Source organism: Rhinolophus sinicus, chromosome X (assembly GCF_036562045.2).
Source record: "Rhinolophus sinicus isolate RSC01 chromosome X, ASM3656204v1, whole genome shotgun sequence".
Classification (NCBI taxonomy): domain Eukaryota; kingdom Metazoa; phylum Chordata; class Mammalia; order Chiroptera; family Rhinolophidae; genus Rhinolophus; species Rhinolophus sinicus.
Window position 1 is genome coordinate 47,324,580 of NC_133768.1, and position 18,998 is coordinate 47,343,577.

The window sequence follows — 18,998 nt, forward strand, 5'->3', positions numbered from 1 at the left end:
CCAGTCTGCAAAAATCGACAGATTTTTATTTTTTTCTTCCAGGCATTTAAAGAAAACTCTGCAAAACCTCTAACTGACCAATAAGCTACCAAAACAAACACTTCAGTGCTCTCACATGACAAAGAGTATAGTATTTATGAAAATAGATTAGAAAAGTTCATTAAGCAAAAATTACAACTCACAACAAGCAGAAACAACAACCCCTGGGGAGGAGGAAGAATGTTTTCCAGGGGTACTACATTAAATGCAGTCATGCCTCACCTGACAACTAGGATATGTTCTGAGAAATGCATCATTAGGAGAATTTGTCATTATGCAAATGCCACAGACTGCACTTATACAAATCTAGACAGTAGAGCCTATTACACATCACGACTATATGGTATAGCCTATTGCTCCTAGGCTACAAACCTGTAAAGCATGTTTCCGTACTGAATATTGTAAGCAAATGTAACACAATGGTAAGTATCTGTGCATCTAAAAACATCTAAAAATAGAAAAGGTACACTAAAATACAGTATAAAAGTAAAAAAAAAAATAGTACACCTGTGTAGGACACTTACCATGAATGAAGTTTGCAGGACTGGAAGTTGCTCTGGGTGAGTCAGTGAGTAAGTGGTGAGTGAACATGAAGGCCTAGAGCATGACTATACACTGTAGACTTTATAAACACTGTGCACTTAGGCTACACTATATTTATATTTTTCTTTCTTCAATAAAGTAACCTTAGCTTACTATATCTTTTACTTTATGAACTTTTCAATTTTTTTTAAGTGTTCAATTCTTTTGTAATAACATTTAGCTTAAAACACAAACAAATTGTACAGTGGTATAAAAGTATTCTCTTTCCTGATATCCTTATTCTGCAAGGTTTTTTCTATTTATTTTATTTTTAATTTTGAAAGTTTTGTTAAAAACTAAGACATAAACACACACATCAGCCTACGATAGGGTCAGGATCATCAATATCACTGTCTTTCACCTCCACATCTTGTCCCACTGGAAGGTCTTTAAGTGGAGTAACATGCATGCAACTATCATCTCCTGTATCTCCTGTGGATCTCCAAGGATCTCCTGAAGGATCTGCTGAAGGATCTCCTGAAGACCTCCTGAAGGATCTACCTGAGGGTCTTTTTGAGGTGATGTCATTCTATTCAGAAATACCTCCATGGTGATTTGCTTAGTTTGTTTCTTTTTTTCATCATAGATTTATTTGTAAGCAGGTAACACACCATGAACACTCCTCTCTCTATAATGAAAACATTTCAGTACTCTGGTTCATATTTTCAAACTTTTTAAGGACTTCGCTGCAGACTGAAAAAGATTCTGCTAAACGATTCACTGTGAATTTTCTTGAGGGTCTTATGAGCCCATCATCATATATGCAGTCTGTTGTTGGCTGAAATGTCATTATGCGGCACATAACTATATTCAAAATGTCCATTTTCAACAAAAAGTCACAAGTATGCAAAGAAACATAAAAGTATGGCCCATTCACAGGGTGGGCGAGATTAACAGACCTGTCCCTGAAGAAGCCCAGACATTGGAATTCGGGGACAGGACTTTAAATCAACTGTCTTAAATACTCTCAAAGAGTTAAAGGAAACCATGGACAAAAACTGAAGGAAACCAGGATGTCTTATCAAGGTAAGAATATCCAGAAAAGGCAATTATGAAAAGAAACACAACAAAATTTTGTATCTGAAAAGTGAAATAACAGAAATGAAAATTTCACTATAGAGGTTCAAAAAAAGATTTGAACAAGGCAAAGAAAATCAGTGAACTTAAGAATAGCCCCACTGATATTATCCAGTATGAGGAACAGAAAGAAAAACTAATGACAAAAAATGAACAAAGCATCAGAGGCCTGTAACACACCATCAAGCATACCTATACAAATGAGTAGCCAAAGGTGAGGACAGAGAAAAAGGGGCAGAAAGAATATCTGAAGAATAGCCCAAAGCTTTCCAAATTTCATGAAATATGTGAATCTACGCATCTCAGAAGCACAATGAACTCTAAGTAGGATAAACAGAGATCCACATTGAGACAAAATATAATTAAACTGTCAAAAGCCAAAGAAAATCTCAAAATCAACAAAAGAAGTGGCAACCATAAGGAATACTCACTAAGATTAACAGCTGAAAACTATGGAGACCAGAGAACAATGAAATAACATATTTAAAATACTGGGACAACATGCTATTGAAGAATGACTGGGTCAAAGTAGAAATAAAAGGAGAGATCAAAAGATGTATAGAAACAAATGAGAATGAAAATACATCATATCAAAATTATTGGGATGTAGCAAAAACACTAATAAAAGGGAAATTTATATCATTCAGGCCTATCCCAAGAAACAAGAAAATTCCCAAATACAGAACCTAACACTACATCTTAAAGAACCAGAAAAAGAACAAATGAAATCCAAAGTCAGCAAAAGGAAGGAAATAATAAAACAATCAGAGCAGAACTAAATGAAATAGAGAACAAAAAGAAAATAGAAAAAATTAATGCAACTAGGACCTGGTTCTTTGAAAAGATTAATACAACTGAAAGACCCTTGGCTACACTCACTAAGATAAAAAGAGAAAAGATGCAGATAAAACAAAAATGAAAGAAATGTTACAATGGATACCACAGAAATTCAAAGGAACATCCAAGAATACTATGAAGGACTATATGCCACCAAATTCAACAACCTAGGAGAAATGGACAAGTTCTTAGAAACATATAGCCTTCCAAGGCTGAACCATGAAGAACTGGAAAATCTAAATAGACTGATCACCAGTAACGAAATTGAATCAGTTATCCAAAACCTTCCCAAAAGCAAAAGTCCGGGACCAGATAGCTTCACTAGTGAATTCTACCAAACCTTCAAAGAGTATCTAATACCAATCCTGCTCAAACTCTTCCAAAAAATTGAAGAAGAGACAGTACTCCCTAACTCATTGTATGAGGCCAACATTACCCTGATACCAAAACCTCGTAAGGACAACACACACACACAAAAAAAAAACTACAGACCAATATCTCTGGTGAATATAGATGTAAAAATCCTTAACAAAATTCTAGCAAATCAAATACATTATAAAGATTATATGAGAACATCACGTCCAAGTGGGATCTATCCCAGGGGTACAAGGATGGTTCAACATATGCAAATCGATCAATGTGACACACCATATTAACAAAATAAAGGATAAAAATCATATGATCATATCAATAGATGCAGAAGAAGCATTTGACACAATACAACATCCATTTATGATTAAAACACTTAATAAAATGGGTATGGAAGGAAAATAACATAATAAAGATCATGTATGACAAAACCTCAGCAAGTATCATATTTAATAGTGAAAAACTGAAGCCCTTTGCTCTTTGTTCAGGAACAAGACAGGGATGTCCCCTATCACCTCTGCTTTTCAACATAGTGTTGGAAATCCTCGCCAGAGCAATCAGGCAAGAGAAAGAAATAAAAGGCATCCAAACTGGGAATGAAGAAGTTCAATTGTTACACTTTGCAGATGACATGATTCTTTATGTAGAAAACACTAAAGACTCCAGCAAAAAGCTATTAGAAACCATAAAAGAATACAGTAAATTTGCTGGCTATAAAATCAATGTACAAAAATCCATTGAATTCCTATATACTAACAATGAAATTTCAGAAAAAGAAATTAAAAAACAATTTCTTTTGCAATTGCAACAAAAAGAATAAAATACCTCGCAGTAAACTGAACAAAGGATGTGAAGGGCCTATACACCGAAAACTATTCTTAAAAGAAATTGAAGACAGAGAAATAAAACACCTAGGAATAAACTTAACCAAGGATGTGAAGGACCTATATGCTGAAAACTATAAGACATTTTTGAAAGAAATTGAAGAAGACACAAAGAAATGGAAAGACATTCCGTGCTCATGGATTGGAAAAACCAACATAGTTAAAATGGCCATATTTCCCAAAACAATATACAGATTTAAAACAATCCCCATCAAAATCCCACTGGCATTTTTTTAAAGAACTAGAACAAAAAATCATCAAATTTCTATGGAATCACAAACGACCCCGAATAGCCAAAGCAATCCTAAGAAAAAAGAACAAATCTGGAGGTATCATACTCCCTGACTTTGGCTTGTACTACACAGAAACAATAATCAAAACACCACGGTACTGGCAGAAAAACAGACACACAGACCAATGGAATAGGATTGAGAACCCAGAAATAAACCCACATAAATATGGACAGATAATTTTTGACAAAGCAGTCAAAAACATATAATGGAGAAAAGAAAGCCTCTTCAATAAATTGTGCTGGCAGAATTGGAAAGCCACATGCAAAAGAATAAAGTTACACTGCTGTCACCATGTACCAAAATTAACTCAAAATGGATCAAAGACCTAAACATAAGACCTGAAAAATAAACTGCATAGAAGAAAGCATATGTACTAAACATATGGTCCTTGGGTTCAAAGAGGATTTTATTAATTTGACCCCAAGTCAAGGGAAGTAAAAGCTAAAATAAATGAATGGGACTGTATCAAACTAAAAAGCTTCTGCACAGCAAAAGAAACCATCAACATAATACAGAGGCAACCAACCGAGTGGGAGAAGATACTTGCAAACACCTCAGATAAGGGGCTGATATCCAAAATATATAAAGAACTCATACAACTCAACAACAACAAAGCAATCAATCCAATTAAAATACCAGAAGAGGACCTGAACAGACACTTCTCCCAACAAGACATAACAACAGCCAACAGGTATATGAAAAAATGTTCACCTTCACTAGCTATTAGGGAAATGCAAATCAAAACCACAATAAGATATCACCTCACACCAGTTAGAATGGCTATCATCAATAAGACAAATAATAACAAGTGTTGGAAAGGCTGTGGAGAAAAAGGAACCCTCATACACTGCTGGTAAGAATGTAAATTGATAAAGCTGCTATGGAAAACAGTATGGAGTTCCCTCAGAAAATTAAGAATAGAATTACCATATGACCCAGCAATCCCTCTCCTGGGTATCTACCCAAAAAACCTGAAAACATTTTCTCATAAAGATATATGTGCACTGATGTTAACTGCAGCATTATTTATGGTGGCCAAGACATAGAAACAACCAAAGGGTCCTTCAAGATGTGGTACATACAGAATGGAATATTAGTAGGCTATAACAAGATGAAATACTGCCATTTGCAACATGGATGGATCTTGAAATTATTATGCTAAGCGAAATAAGTTAGAAAAAGTCGAGAATCATATGACTTCACTCATAGACTCAGACAAAAGCTTAGTGGTTACCAGAGGGTAAGCGGGGAGAAGGGGTGGTAGAAGTGGGAAAAGGGGGTCAAATATATGGTTATGGAAGGAGAACTGACTCTGGAAGGTAAACACACAATGTGATATATAGATGATGTATTATAGAATTGTACACTTGAAACCTATCTAATTTTACTAACCAATGTCACCCTTATAAATTTAATTTAAAAAAACATTATGGTAAGTTAAAGAAGCCAGACACAAAGGGCCACGTATTGTATAATTCCATTTATATGAAACTTCCAGAAAAGGCAAACTCACTGAGCTAGAAAGTGCATTAGTGTTTTCAAGTGGATAGGGGAAGGAGCATTGGGAGATACAGATTTTCTTAAAATGGTACAGGAATGAAGGGCATGTTCCAGAATTAGATAGTGATGATGGGTGTTCAACATTGTGAATATATTTAATGTGCTTAATGCCACTGAATTATACACTTTAAAGTGGTTAAAATGATAAATTTTGTGTATTTCACCACAATTTATAAAAACAGGAAAGGTGGGGCGGATTGCTGGCTCAGTTGGTTAGAGCGTGAGCTCTGGGCAATGGGGCTGCGGCTCGATTCTCACATGGGCCAGCGAGCTGCGCCCTCCGCACAGCTAGAATGAAGTCAATGAGCTGCCGCTGAGCTCCCTGGTGGCCAGATGCCTCAGTTGGTTGGAGCGCGGACTCTCAACCACAAGGTTGCCAGCGACTCCCACAAGGGATGGTCGGCTCCACCCCCTGTAACTAAGACTGAACAGGGCACCTTGAGCTGAGCTGCCGCTGAGCTCCCAGATGGCTCAGTTGGTTGGAGCACATCCTCTCAACCACAAGGTTGCAGGTTCCGCAAGGGAGGGTGGGTTGTGCCCCCTGCAACTAACAATGGACACGGGAACTGGAGCCGGGAACGGGACCTAGCCCTCCACAACTAAGATTGAAAAGAAAAAAAAAGAAAAAGAAGAAAAAAAACAGGAAAGGAATATACAAACAGTGTTAGCAACCCTGATACTTGTCCATTAATGTCCTTCTTCCAGCATAAGAGTAATCTTTAAAGTGTTTAGAAAGTCCACAGGTGGGCATATATAAACTATCTCCATATTTTATATCTCCATATAAAATGTATTTATATGATGTATTGAATATTTTCTTGTCTTGTTATTTATTTTTAGTCTAAAAGCACGTAAGGGTAAAACGTAGGTATTTACGGGTTTATTAGGCTCAGTACCAACAGTACTTACCTGAGAAAATAAAAACTAATCAGAATTTGTCTGAAAACGTCAAGCTTTCCAAAGCATTTAAGAAACAATAGAGGACTGACCAAATTCCGTTAACTGTTTTAAATACAAAAATATAAGTGTTCTAATGGAGGTAAGGAATTGCAAATTTGAGTAATAAAGCAACAATATTTAAATAAGCTCTGCATTTCATCTTACTATTCTAAAGTGTTCTCTATATATTACTCAAAACAAAAAATTTTAATTGCAATAAAGGTTATCATGTTCATGTGGGCCAAATTACTGGGAATTTCAAGAAATGTTTCATTTTATTTGGCACAGATTTTTTTGCTTTACTAAATATAGTTAATTTTATCGATACACCACTCACTACCTCCACCCAAAGGAAGAGTCTTCAAATGGAGATAAGACGCAAAGAACTGTGGCAAGATCAAGACAGAAAAGCAAAAAAATCATATTCCTGTTGTGAGGAGTTATAAGAAAAAGGTCTCTGGGGAGAACTAAGGTTTCCTTTCTCTGCACGAAAAAAAAAAAAAAAAAAACTACAATTTTAGGGAGTTTATATTTTAGAGGTAGAAAATGGTACCCGTTTCCAGAACTCTTCAAGTCAGGCAGGGAACCCTAGCTCCCATCTAAAATAATCAGGTAAACATTTAGAATTCAGATGTCAGAGACAAATCATGAAAAACAGCAGTTAAGTGGTTGGCAGGAATACAAGTTATTTAAATATTTAAATGCTATATTTGGAATGTGGAAGGATAGAGGAAGGTGTTCCCAAAACTCATCTTTACCTGTCTTGAAATACTATCTTTTACCCAAGTTCATTCTCCCCGATTCAAGTACTAAACTGATATATTATTATAACATAATTAAGTCTGTAACACTCTGTTGGTACTTAGCATGTTTCTTTTTTATTTTTTGGAAGGTGAGAGTTGGAGGTATATACCTATATATTCTCCTAAATATATTCCTTGTCTAAAGGACATGTCTAAAGGGCTGTTCTATCTTCTCACTATTTCTAATAACTGGCATTACTGAGTATAGACTCACATCTGTCACCGCCATGCTCAGAATATCCAAAGGCTTCCCATGTTTATAAATAAGGATAAAGTACAAACTTCTATGCATAGCATTCAAAGCTCTCTGCAAGATAATTCACACATGACTTTCCAATCTTATCTTACTACACCTCTTACTAAAAGTAAGTTGATTCTCTTTCCCCTCTCTCTTATGCCACTAAGTTTTGCTTCACTTCATTTCTTTCATAATAAGCAACACATTCTGCTTATAGTAGTCTTCATTTAAAACTCAGAGTACTCTCTACTGGAGTATAAGCTCCTCAAAAGAAGAAACTGGTCGGGTTTCATCTGTTTTTCCCATGTGGAAAATAACAAATTGCCCTGTACAGAAGAATAATAAATGTTTATTAAAATGAAAATAATGTCTGCTCAGGAATTCCTTAAGAGTGGTGATTTGTTGAGCATTAAAAAAAAAAAAAAAACTGAAGTCATTTAGTACCCTCAAATATTTTTTCTTAGCTCTAAACTGAGATATTCAGTAAGCTGTGTTGAATGCACTATAGTCAGCCTTTGAAAGAAATGTATTATTTCATATACTTAGCAAGTAACAGGTCCAGTCACTTTAATATGAAACATTCACTCTTAGTTCTCTCTTTTTAGTATGTACTCAGAATACACAATGAAAATTCATAAACAGTGTGTTTTGGTTTTGAATTTTCAGGGTATCTGAGGAAGGTGGAAAGGTGAAAGGTAAAAAAAATGAAAGGGGGGCAAGTTCTCCCCAACTCTATAACAAGTAACCAAGCCTAGCTTCAAATCTCTAAATTAAATATAGAGAATGAGCTCATTAATAATCTTGGTATTAAAAGTAAAAGCATTAAAATAGTGAAAGCAAAGATACCATGTGCCTCTGTGCCTCCTGATAAAATGTGCTTAGAAAGACATCACTTCATAGTAGTTCTAGCAAAATACATAAATCACAAGGAAACATCATACAAACCCAAATTAACTGGTTTGTGTTCTTCAAAAAATGGAAGGGTAAAAATAGCAAGTTGATCTGCTTCAGATTAAAGAAGATTAAAGAGAAATGACAATGAAATACAATGAGTGTTCCAGAATTGGAACTAGACCAAAACAAACAAACAAACAAACAACAAAAAAAAACAACACACACAGAAAAAGGGAATTTTTGTCTTTCACCATAAAGGACATTATAAAGAAATTGGCAAAATGTGAAGGTCTGTAGATTAGAACTAGTACTGTATCAGTATTAATTTCTAATTTTGCTAACCATACTAAGGTGATATAAGAGAATATTCCTATTTTGGGGAAATACATACTGAAGTATCTGGGGATAAAGGAGCATCATGTCTACAATTTACTCTCAAATAATTCAGAAAAACAAGAGAGAAAATGATAGAGTACATGTGATGAACTATTAACCATTTGCTGAATCTGGGTGAAGGGTTTACGAGAATCTTTGTACTGTTAATCATTTTTAAATGTATACATATATCAAATCATCATATTGTACACCTTAAACTTACACAAAGTTGTATCTCAATTATATCTCAATAAAGCTGGAAAAAAACATAGGAATTGCACAATGGTTATACAGTATTTGTTCAGGAGTTGAGTTAAAAATTCTAAGTTGACCTTGTTCCAAATAGAAAACCCTAATATACACAACAGTCCTTTGCTCAAGATGAATAGTCCTCTCCTCAAATCTGGAATCCTCCCCCAGTCCTTTGTCAAAATTGTACTCATCCTCCAAGGGCCAGATTCAAATGCTATCTCTCCATAAAGCTTTCCCTGGGCCCCATTAGAAATGTCTTCCTACTCTGAACTCCCTCCCACAGCAACTTAGTTTTACCTAATGCAGCATTTATCACTTTATATCCTGCTTCAAAACTGTGTATATGTCTTACTTCCTCTGCTACATGGAAAATAAAATTAATATTTAGCTATACCAATCCCTCTGCCTGGACTGCCCTTTTTCATAGCCAACCCTTAATGCTACCTCATCTTCAAGACCCAATTCAGATACCATCTCCTCTGTAAAACTTTCCTAGATATCCCCCAAATTAGGCTTTCCTTCATTTCTGATCCCTAGCACAATCAAGACACCTCCTTTTTTACACTGCTTTGTAACTGCTTATTTACTTACTGACTCCCTCACTATATTAAGAATGCCCTAAGGAGGCAACAATTTTGTCTTCTTACCTTTTGCATACCCTGGCGCAGTGCCTGGCCCCTAATTGATACTCATGCATTTGATCAACTAATAAAGCATTATTCCAAAATATGGAGCATAGGATATATATATACACGAACATCACTGCTATACCAATGATTTTTTAAACAATTATTTTGTGGAACAGTTAACAAGAAAGCTGGACTATAGATACCAAAAGTGGCTACTTCAAGCCAAAACTGAGAGACAAAGTCTCAGAGACAGGCTCTGAAAACAGTGGCGACAGGGCAAAATTCACAGAACCTTTTCCCAGGCCAAAAAGCACGATAGGCTAGAACTAATACAAGTCTTTTCAGAAGTATCATCTCCAATCATAAAAGGGCAGAAATATAATACAACCGGATATAGTCATCTTCCAAAATAAAACATCCTGAGCAACAATAATTATTAACTTCCCAGCAAAAAGTTTTCCTTTTCTAATAAGTGTTTGCACAAGCATGTATACATACTGTGACAGGTTATATTAGCAACAAAACACCTGTATCCTAGTCATATAAGTTTTAAGGCAAAAAAAGATATGCATACAGTGAACTGAGAAACTTCACCTCATCAATACCCTTCTCCCTACCCACAAAAGGCAAATAAAACTAAAAAAAAAAGAAAAAGAAAAAATGATTGACACTCACATAAACAGGATTATATTTTTAAATAACTTTATGTAACATCTAGTACAAGTTCGTTTTGCAAATGACAAAGCAAAGGTCTAGAAAGGATAAGCGATTTGTCCAAGGTCATATAATCAGTTAAGCAACAGGGCTACAACTAGAAAACCCTGATTTGGCTCAGAGTTCAGTGTTCATTCCTCTACACCAGTAGTTCTCAAACTGTTAGTATGAGGATTTCTTTAAGTTCTCAAAACACTTAAAAGTTAGCAAAGACCCCAAAGAGTTTACTGTCTATTAAGAACCACTGCTATAACCATATTACCTCCTCTAGAACAACTGTAGGCTTTATCAATATCTATTAAACTTACTCCCATTTTACAGATGGAGGTTAAACACCTTGCATATCAGCTATCAAGCCAATCATAAGACAAGCATTAGGATATAGGTAGAGAGAGATCCTTCTTAAACACTCATTTTACTGCCCTGCTATATCCAACACTCCTAAAGGAAGATCTATGCATCATTTTCCAATGGCTTAAATCATTTGAACAGCTTCTGCCAACGTCCAAGAGGACATTCAAGGTCTTGGGGAAAGGACTTCATATAAACCCAAGAATTACCTGTATCCTAACACCCAATCTATAAATTTATTCATACTTCAAAAGTGAAATACGCACATAAATACACACAATTTTTCATGGCAAAAATTGTTTCACACATCTGTATCTATACAGAAATTCCTTTTAGTATTGTATTTTTCTTATTTCTAAAAATACAATATATAACTGAAAGTTCATGGCCAACTACACCAAGGGTAGCCAATAATGAGAACTGGCCTGATCAAAATTAAAGCCAGGAATGTCTTTCTTTTAAACCCAACCAATAACATAACCAAACAGCTGGTATTTAAGTGCTTTCAAAACCCTTTATAAAATTTGCAGCCACTCCCCTCTCCACAGGCCTGTCTTAATGCTTTCCACATAGTGGGAATACAAATATTTCACAGATTACATTGTTCAACAATTAGGTTATTATGTAACTGATTGTGAACTACTACCCTAACAGTGACTTTCTAAGACATTTTCCCAACATCTCTTAATTTAGACAACTTCTACCTTTCTAAATTTAAGACGAATAACAAGTAATACTGCTGTTGGCTTTTCAAGTAATCAGCTGCCGTAAGGATTAAAAAGACAAATCCTATCAAATTTCCACAATCTTTATGTGAAAATAAATTAAAGTTAATCTGTTGATCAGAAGCTGGTCTTTCATATCACCAAAAATTTGAAGAAACAAGCCAATAGTATTTAAAACAAAACAATTAACCATAAAAACCCTTTAAAAATAATAACAAAACCTTCAAAGACTGAGCCACTGATTTTTCAACGTATGATTTAGTCAGGTCATCAGTTTATTTTCCTCCTTGCATTCTGGCTATTTTTTCACCATAGAATCATAGAAAATTTCTTTTTTTTTTATAAACACAAACGAAAATCAGAACTAATGAAGTGCTCTACAGAAGAGCTGATAAAGAAAAAAATGGGAACTACTGTGTAACATACAATTAATGATAATGCATAGAACTGTTCATATTATTTCTCTCACATCAGAAGAGAATCAAGAGTGACTCAGTATTGTGGGTTCAACTCACTCAAGCATTTACCTGCTAGATTATCCTTTAACTATGATTATGAATTGAGATGACAGTTCAGCCTAAGACAGTTCTTCTGAATACCCACTTGGTGTTCTTTCAGAGTAAATAATCAGAGAGCATCACACTTTTTAAAATTAATTATCTACATTTATATTTGTGGTTCTTTACAAGGAGTTTTTCACATAAAGACTCTTCTGGAATTAAATGTTTTAGTTATCTCTCTATCTCATCTGACCATAAGAGGCAAAATATTGAAACAGCTTCAAAATCAAAGATCTACAACAATAGCTAGCATTAACTTCTTCCATTGTTAACAGTTGGGCTTAATTCAAGTGGTCATAATCACGTTAGATCTGGCAGCTCACGGAGGCATTAATGCCCTGTGGTTAAGAACATAAGCTCTAGAGTAAAGACTGGGTTCAACTGCAGCTCCACCAATTACAAGCTGTATAACTTTTGGTCAAGTTCTTTGATTTCTCTGTGCATCAGTTTCTTCCTCATCTGTAAAATGTAGGTACCAAGTACCTACGCCATAGGGTTGTTTTGAGAATCAAGATTATACAGGTGAAGGTCAACAATAAGCACTCAACTGTAGTAATGATATCACTCTTACCACCAAGAGCTACAAAAACTCTACGCCCATAAGGAAAACTAACCATGGCATAAAATAATTATATTCAAAAGTCTATCTATGCGTAGTTAATTTGTTCACCATAAAGAAAGGGAGAAAATCCGTTCAGAAAATCCTATAGTTTTAAATGCAGACTTTGTGTGGTGTAGTAAATGCTAGAGGGCATATTTAACTGAAAGGTACCCCCTTCATGTAGAGGAACATGAGCAGTTGGTAATAACCAGCCATCAAGTTGTACTGGGTACCTCAATGTGCCCTATATACCCCATAAATAAAAGTTTCTTGTACTTGAGCCAATTAACACAAATTCAGAAACCAAGGCCACAACTAAGGATCTATAATCTAAGAACTAAGTGTATTTTTTTCCTCAAGAAAAAGAAAACACCTATCTACTTCTTGTTAATGTAGAAAAATAGGCATAGTTAAGTATCACAGTCTCATTCCCAAATTCTACATGCTGGCTAGAGTGCCCTGAAAACGTATACCATCCTAATAATTAATCAAAGGCACATTTTGCCAACTATGAATGCAGTCCTGATCCATGCTCCCTGCAATTGTCTTTATTTTGCCTCTAACCGACAAGGATACATCTCAGAGTAGAAAAACTACTTAATTCACATGGGATGAAAAGTCAAATGTCAAACTGCCTGAAAAGCAAGGCAGCCACCTGTGTAAAAGTGGTATACATTTCATATTTAACTACCCGTATTTTTAGACACTATCAAGAGGCAAATCAGAAGGCAAGAGAAAAACAGCCTCAACCTAATAAACGTGCTTGATTGGTAAGAGGCAGAGCCTGTGAGGCACAGCTTCCCTTGCAATAAATTTTACTTCCCATCAACCCACGTTAACCTGCTCCTCATCCATAATGGAATAAGTAAGTAAACAAAAATAGGGTCTAATTACTTTTGCTCGAAGTCTGCCCAGAAAGTGGAGAAACATCTGAGATCTGCCTTACCACCTATTAAATCTGGACTTCACAAAAAGTAGTATACTAGGGACCTCTGGAAGCAAAATCCTGCGATAGCATTCCCTGGCCTAGAGGTAAATCCAAGGATACCCTTCAGGATCTAGATTAGAAAAGGCATGTAAACAACTGGTAAGATCCACCGTTCACCCCCCAAAAACGGGGCTTGTCACCAGGGGCTGTAGAAAAAAAAATCCGCAAGGATGGGGTACTTCCCGTCTCCAGCAGTCTAAAAGCCACTAAGTCGTCCCAGGATCTCACATCCTCCCGCCCGCCCGCCCCTCCCCCTCTTCCCACCCCACCCTCTCCTTCCCACCCTCCCACCCGCTTCTTCCCCACAGTTTCTAGGCCCAAAAATTAGGAAGAATGGCCGGGACACCAAAAACCGCCTCTGACTTTGAGGGTCTCAATGCCACAGGCAAAGAATAAACAGAGGAAGCCAACTAAGCTTCACCAGTTAGGGGAGGTTGGAGTAACCGCCCGACACGCCAGGCCGCGCCCCCCCACCCCCCGCCACCCCCCGCCACCGCCACCGCCACCCCCACTCTCTGCTGGAACCTACCGCCGAAACCCCGAAACCCTTCTCAACGAGAAAATGATGTCTCTTCCGCTAAACAACAGACAGGCTTGAACCACCCAAGCCAACGCTTTCTCAAACACCCGACTCAGAAGGCGAGTAGGCCCAGACCGCTAGGACCCGTGAGACGGGGTTGCATTTTACCTCATGGGCTCAGCAGTCATGTTTTCGCTTCAACGCCTAGTGGACTTCAGCGACCGTTGGGCGCCACTCTGCGCTCCACAGCGCCCGGTTACGATAGAAATGTACTGCACTCTTAGTCGTCACTATAGCTGATGCTGGATCCTCCCCACAGCTCAAAGGCCGCTACCACTGCCACAGCCGCAGGAGCCGCGGAAACAAAGCGACACCGCCACCGCCGCCATTTTGTTGGGCCGAGGCTCAGGCAGGAGAATTGGCGCGTCCTCCCTCTTCCTCTTTCCGTCATCCATTGGCTACCTCCTCCGCAGCGCAGATTCTTATTGGCTACGGAAATTCACCTTTTTTGGGGGCCTGTTGCTAAGGCGGTCTACGTCATTTGATCCTCCACCTTTTCGTAGGGGGTACAGTTTAGTCCCATTGACATGAAAGTGCTAGTGACTATTTTGACTTTATTCTGAAAATGTTTTTTGTTCCATCCTCTTTTCTTGACATACTGACAAAACAATAACAGCAACTTGCTTTTATTGAGAGTTTACTATATGTCTAGCACTATACTAATCTTTATCTGGATTATCTCATGTAATCCTTATACCCTTTGAGACACACAGATGCTCGTTACCTACATTTTCCAGATGAGGAAACTAAGACAAAAAGTCCCACAGTAGTGGAGCCGAGATTCAGACCAGACACGCACTCTTAACCACAAATCTATATGGAGATCCGACATATTTTCTTTCCCATGTTCCAGGTTATCATCAAGTGCTTTGCTTTCCTAGATGCTTTATATATAATATTTGGCTTGCCATATATACTTATATACATGACATAAGACCAACTTGAGATCTGCATACATTCTTTCACTATTGAATAAACTCAAAACTGCCACTTGGAACACATATGCACTGTGGACACAGAGTCCCAGAGAGCAGTTTCCAGGCGCTCCGCCTCTCGTGGAAAGGTGCTGCCTTGGTTATTGGATGGCCATCAGCTGTGATCAGATGGCCATCTGCTGTGGCTGGGTGGCCATCAGCTGTTGCCGGTTAGCCATTGGCCACTGATATAACTGCCGTGGCTATGCTAGGGGTTTTGGTTGGTTGGCAGAGAAGCGGATGGTGGATTGTGGCTAGCAAGTGCAGTTAGCTAGCAGATTACACTGCTATTGTGTTGATCCTACTTCCTGTGTCTTGTAGGCCGCCAGTGAGACTGGGGTGCAGGAAGAGCCCTCATTGGGGTACTGGCAGATGTTTGCTTTTGTGTCTCAACCAGCCGCCATCGAGAATATAGTGATATGAACTCCCCTATATATGGCTCCGTTGGTGTTCCTTTTTGGCCTGACCATATCCTGTGTTCTTGTGCGGGGAACGGGAGCTGAGTCCCTGCATTACACCAACCCATCCAGTTCTATTTACTCATTACAGAGGGTTAGCTAGATGATCTCTCCTTTCATGTTCTATAATTTGCCCATTGGTAATCTCTGCAAATTACAAATCAGTTCTCTAAAATCGAATCGTTTCAAATTTTATTTCTAAGTCTATTCTGCCATACATGTTTTAGTTCATTCTATTTGCTTTTCTTGAAATTGGCAGGAGCTCCTATTGTGTTTAGGTGACAAAACTGCTGCTTTCTACTGGAACAGCAAATGATGGGCCTTTTTTTGAACCAAATACTTTTTAATGAGCTGATAGACTCAGGCAATGTTTTAATCAAAATAAGCTTCTACACGTTTCAAGTTATCTTTCAAATATTCAGGTACCATTGCCAACTATAGAAACCAGACTACTTTATCTGGTATATGGATTTTCTTCTGTCTTCCACGCATTAAATATTACTTAAACATAAAATTTAGAGAGGTTATATTTTCCTCCGTGGTAAATGCAATTAATTTGAAAAGATATACACTTTATTACAAGACATCACACAACTTTTAAGCTAGCTGTTGTTGACAGGACTTCTTAACACTAAGCAGCTTTAAATGACGAATTCCACAAATAGAGAAACAATAACAAAATTATAATCACAGAATTTTAAAAATATACAATAATTCATTATATATTCATCAATTGTAAGAAAGAGAAGTTCAATGCTATTAAAGGATGACTAACAAATTTTTACAGCTATAGGTGTATTATTTTCAATAGATGATTCTCAATCAGTTTCCTTCAGCTGTATTTTAGAAAAAATTCACTGGTAAATATGTCTTTCACATTTTTCACCAAAATGTGACAGAAATCAACATAGAACCGTTTCTTGGACTCTTGAACATAAGTATGTAATTTGTGAATTTGCTTCTTTGCTTTGAAAGAAAGACTAGGTAAATTACTTTTAAGAGAGCAAGTTGGGTGAGACAATAGATGCTTTCATAATGGTTAATAAACACTATCACAAAATCTGACTATGTCAAAATCATAATGTTATGGAAATATCAATGAAATATTTACATGTATATATCCTTAACCCAGAAATTTAACTTCTAGAAGTTTACCCAACAGATACACGTGACATGAGAAAAATAAGATGTCCACAAGACTATTTTCTGCAGCATTGTTTGTCACACCAAAGCTTTGGAAATGACATAGATATACCTCAATAGGGTACTGGTTAAATAAATTATACTATCCATACAACAGAATATGATATAACTCCTTAATATAAATTTTTTTCAAAAATCACTTGTGTTTCTATGCACTAACAATGACCAATCCAAGAAGGAAATTAAGAAAAGAAACCCACTTACTGTAGCATCAAAAAGGATAAAATACTTAGGAATAAACTTAACCAAAAAGGTAAAGGACTTGTACACTAAAATCTACAAAACAAAATGGAAAGATATCCCATCTTCATGGATTAGAAGATTTAATTTTGTTAAAAAGTCCATACTAGCCAAAGGGACCTACAGATTCAATGAAATCCCTATCAATATCCCAATGAAATTATTTTCAGAAATAGAAAAAAAAAAAGAAAAACTAAAATTCACATGGAAACTCAAGGGATCCTGAATAACCAATATATTTTTTGGTCTGTTTTTTGTTTTTTAAATTAAATTTATTTGGATATCATTGGTTAATAACATTATATAATTTTCAGGTATACAAAATTGTAATTCAACATCTCTGTCACCCCAAAAATGTAGTTTCCTTCCATTACCATATATTTGACATCCTTTATCCACTTTTCCCTCCTCCTACCCCCTTTCTGGTATCCACCATTCTATTGTCTGTAACTCTGAGTATGTTTTTGTTTTTTTTTAGCTTATTTGTTACTTGTTGTTTTATACTCCACATATGAGTGAAATCACATGTTTTTTGTCCATTTCCAAGGCAACACAATCTTGAAAAAGAAGAGCAAAGTTGGAGACCACACATGTCCTGATTTCAAAACATACCACAAAGCAACAGTAATGAAGACAGTGTGGTATTAGCATAAAGATATATGAGGTGTGTTAAAAAACTATGGTGAATGTTTAAGTAAAAAGAAAAATTATTACAGCAAAAGATGCATTGTCATTAATCCCCTTTGCTTCAAACGCACTTATCCCATCATTCTTACCACTTTCTGAAACAGTCCTGGAAGTCCACTTTCGTGAGTGTGTTTACTTCATCTAGTCACGCATCATTTCTGGTATACAGCAATTTCTGTCAAATAAAAACATTGCGGGGCATCCTCACTCACCTTATTCACCGGACCTGACACAGTGTGACTTCTGGCTGTTCCCCAAAGTCAAAATGACCATGAAAGGTAAACGTTTTGAATCATTCAGGACATTTTTGAGGCAGCCACGATAGAGCAACTAAAGACACTCATGAAAGGACATCCAGAACTAGTTCAGAAAGTGGCAAGAATGATGGGATAAGTGTATGTTAAGTGAGGGGGAGTATTTTGAAAGGGATTAATGGCAATGTCTTTTACTGTAATAATTTTTTTTTTATTTAAACATTCACTGTATGTTTTGATCACACTTTGTACAGACCAATGGAATGGAAAAGAGAGCCCAGAAATAAATGCTTGCACATATGGATGTTGACTCCAAGAAAGAATGTGCCTATTAAGAAGGACTCCTGGTGGCTAATTGGGGTCAAATTTTTAAACAGAGTCTAGAAGCCATTGCTAAACAGCGGCCTCTTATGCTTGTTGTGTATCAAGGAAAAGTTGCACTGAGCTGCCAGTCTCCTGCACTGTGTTCCTGACATCTGAGCCAATTCTTATAAAGGAGCTCCTAGACTTATAAATCAACCAATGGGCTGAAGGCTTGCCACAGCCAACTGGAGCTGCACAGCTATATCATCATTTGCATCTTTACCAAGTACTCAGACTGGCTCCAATCCAAACAATCAGGACAGTGCTTTTTGGACCAATCTGTGAAGATTTTGAGTCCTCATTTGCATAATAATAGACAAGTCAAGGATCAGGGGAGGGAACTCTTCTCTGTATAAGCCAGCTTCATCTCTGTCTCTGCGGAGCATACTTTCAGTTTCCATAGAGGACTATCTTTCCCTAGATAAGCTGCAACATTGGCTGAAGCTGTGACACCGAAACTGCAATACCAGAGCTGAAACACTAGAGTGGTTTCATACAAGCCACTTCACATGAGCTGCCTCACCTGAGC

At 36.8% G+C, this 18,998-nt stretch overlaps 1 protein-coding gene across 14 annotated transcripts in view; it reads right to left on the reverse strand.

Annotated features, from left to right (window-relative positions):
* Positions 1-14,637, reverse strand: part of ATRX (ATRX chromatin remodeler) — a 251,139-nt gene extending 236,502 nt beyond the window's left edge. For 6 of the 14 annotated variants that reach the window (XM_019716363.2, XM_074323977.1, XM_074323981.1 and 3 more), the window contains exon 1: positions 14,399-14,637. In XM_019716363.2, the coding sequence (XP_019571922.2) occupies positions 14,399-14,418 (20 nt within the window). In that variant the 5' untranslated portion in view covers positions 14,419-14,637. The remainder of the gene's footprint in view (positions 1-14,398) is intronic. The other 8 variants (XM_019716360.2, XM_019716359.2, XM_019716357.2 and 5 more) reach the window with 3 other exon arrangements.
* Positions 14,638-18,998: the final 4,361 nt, after the last annotated feature.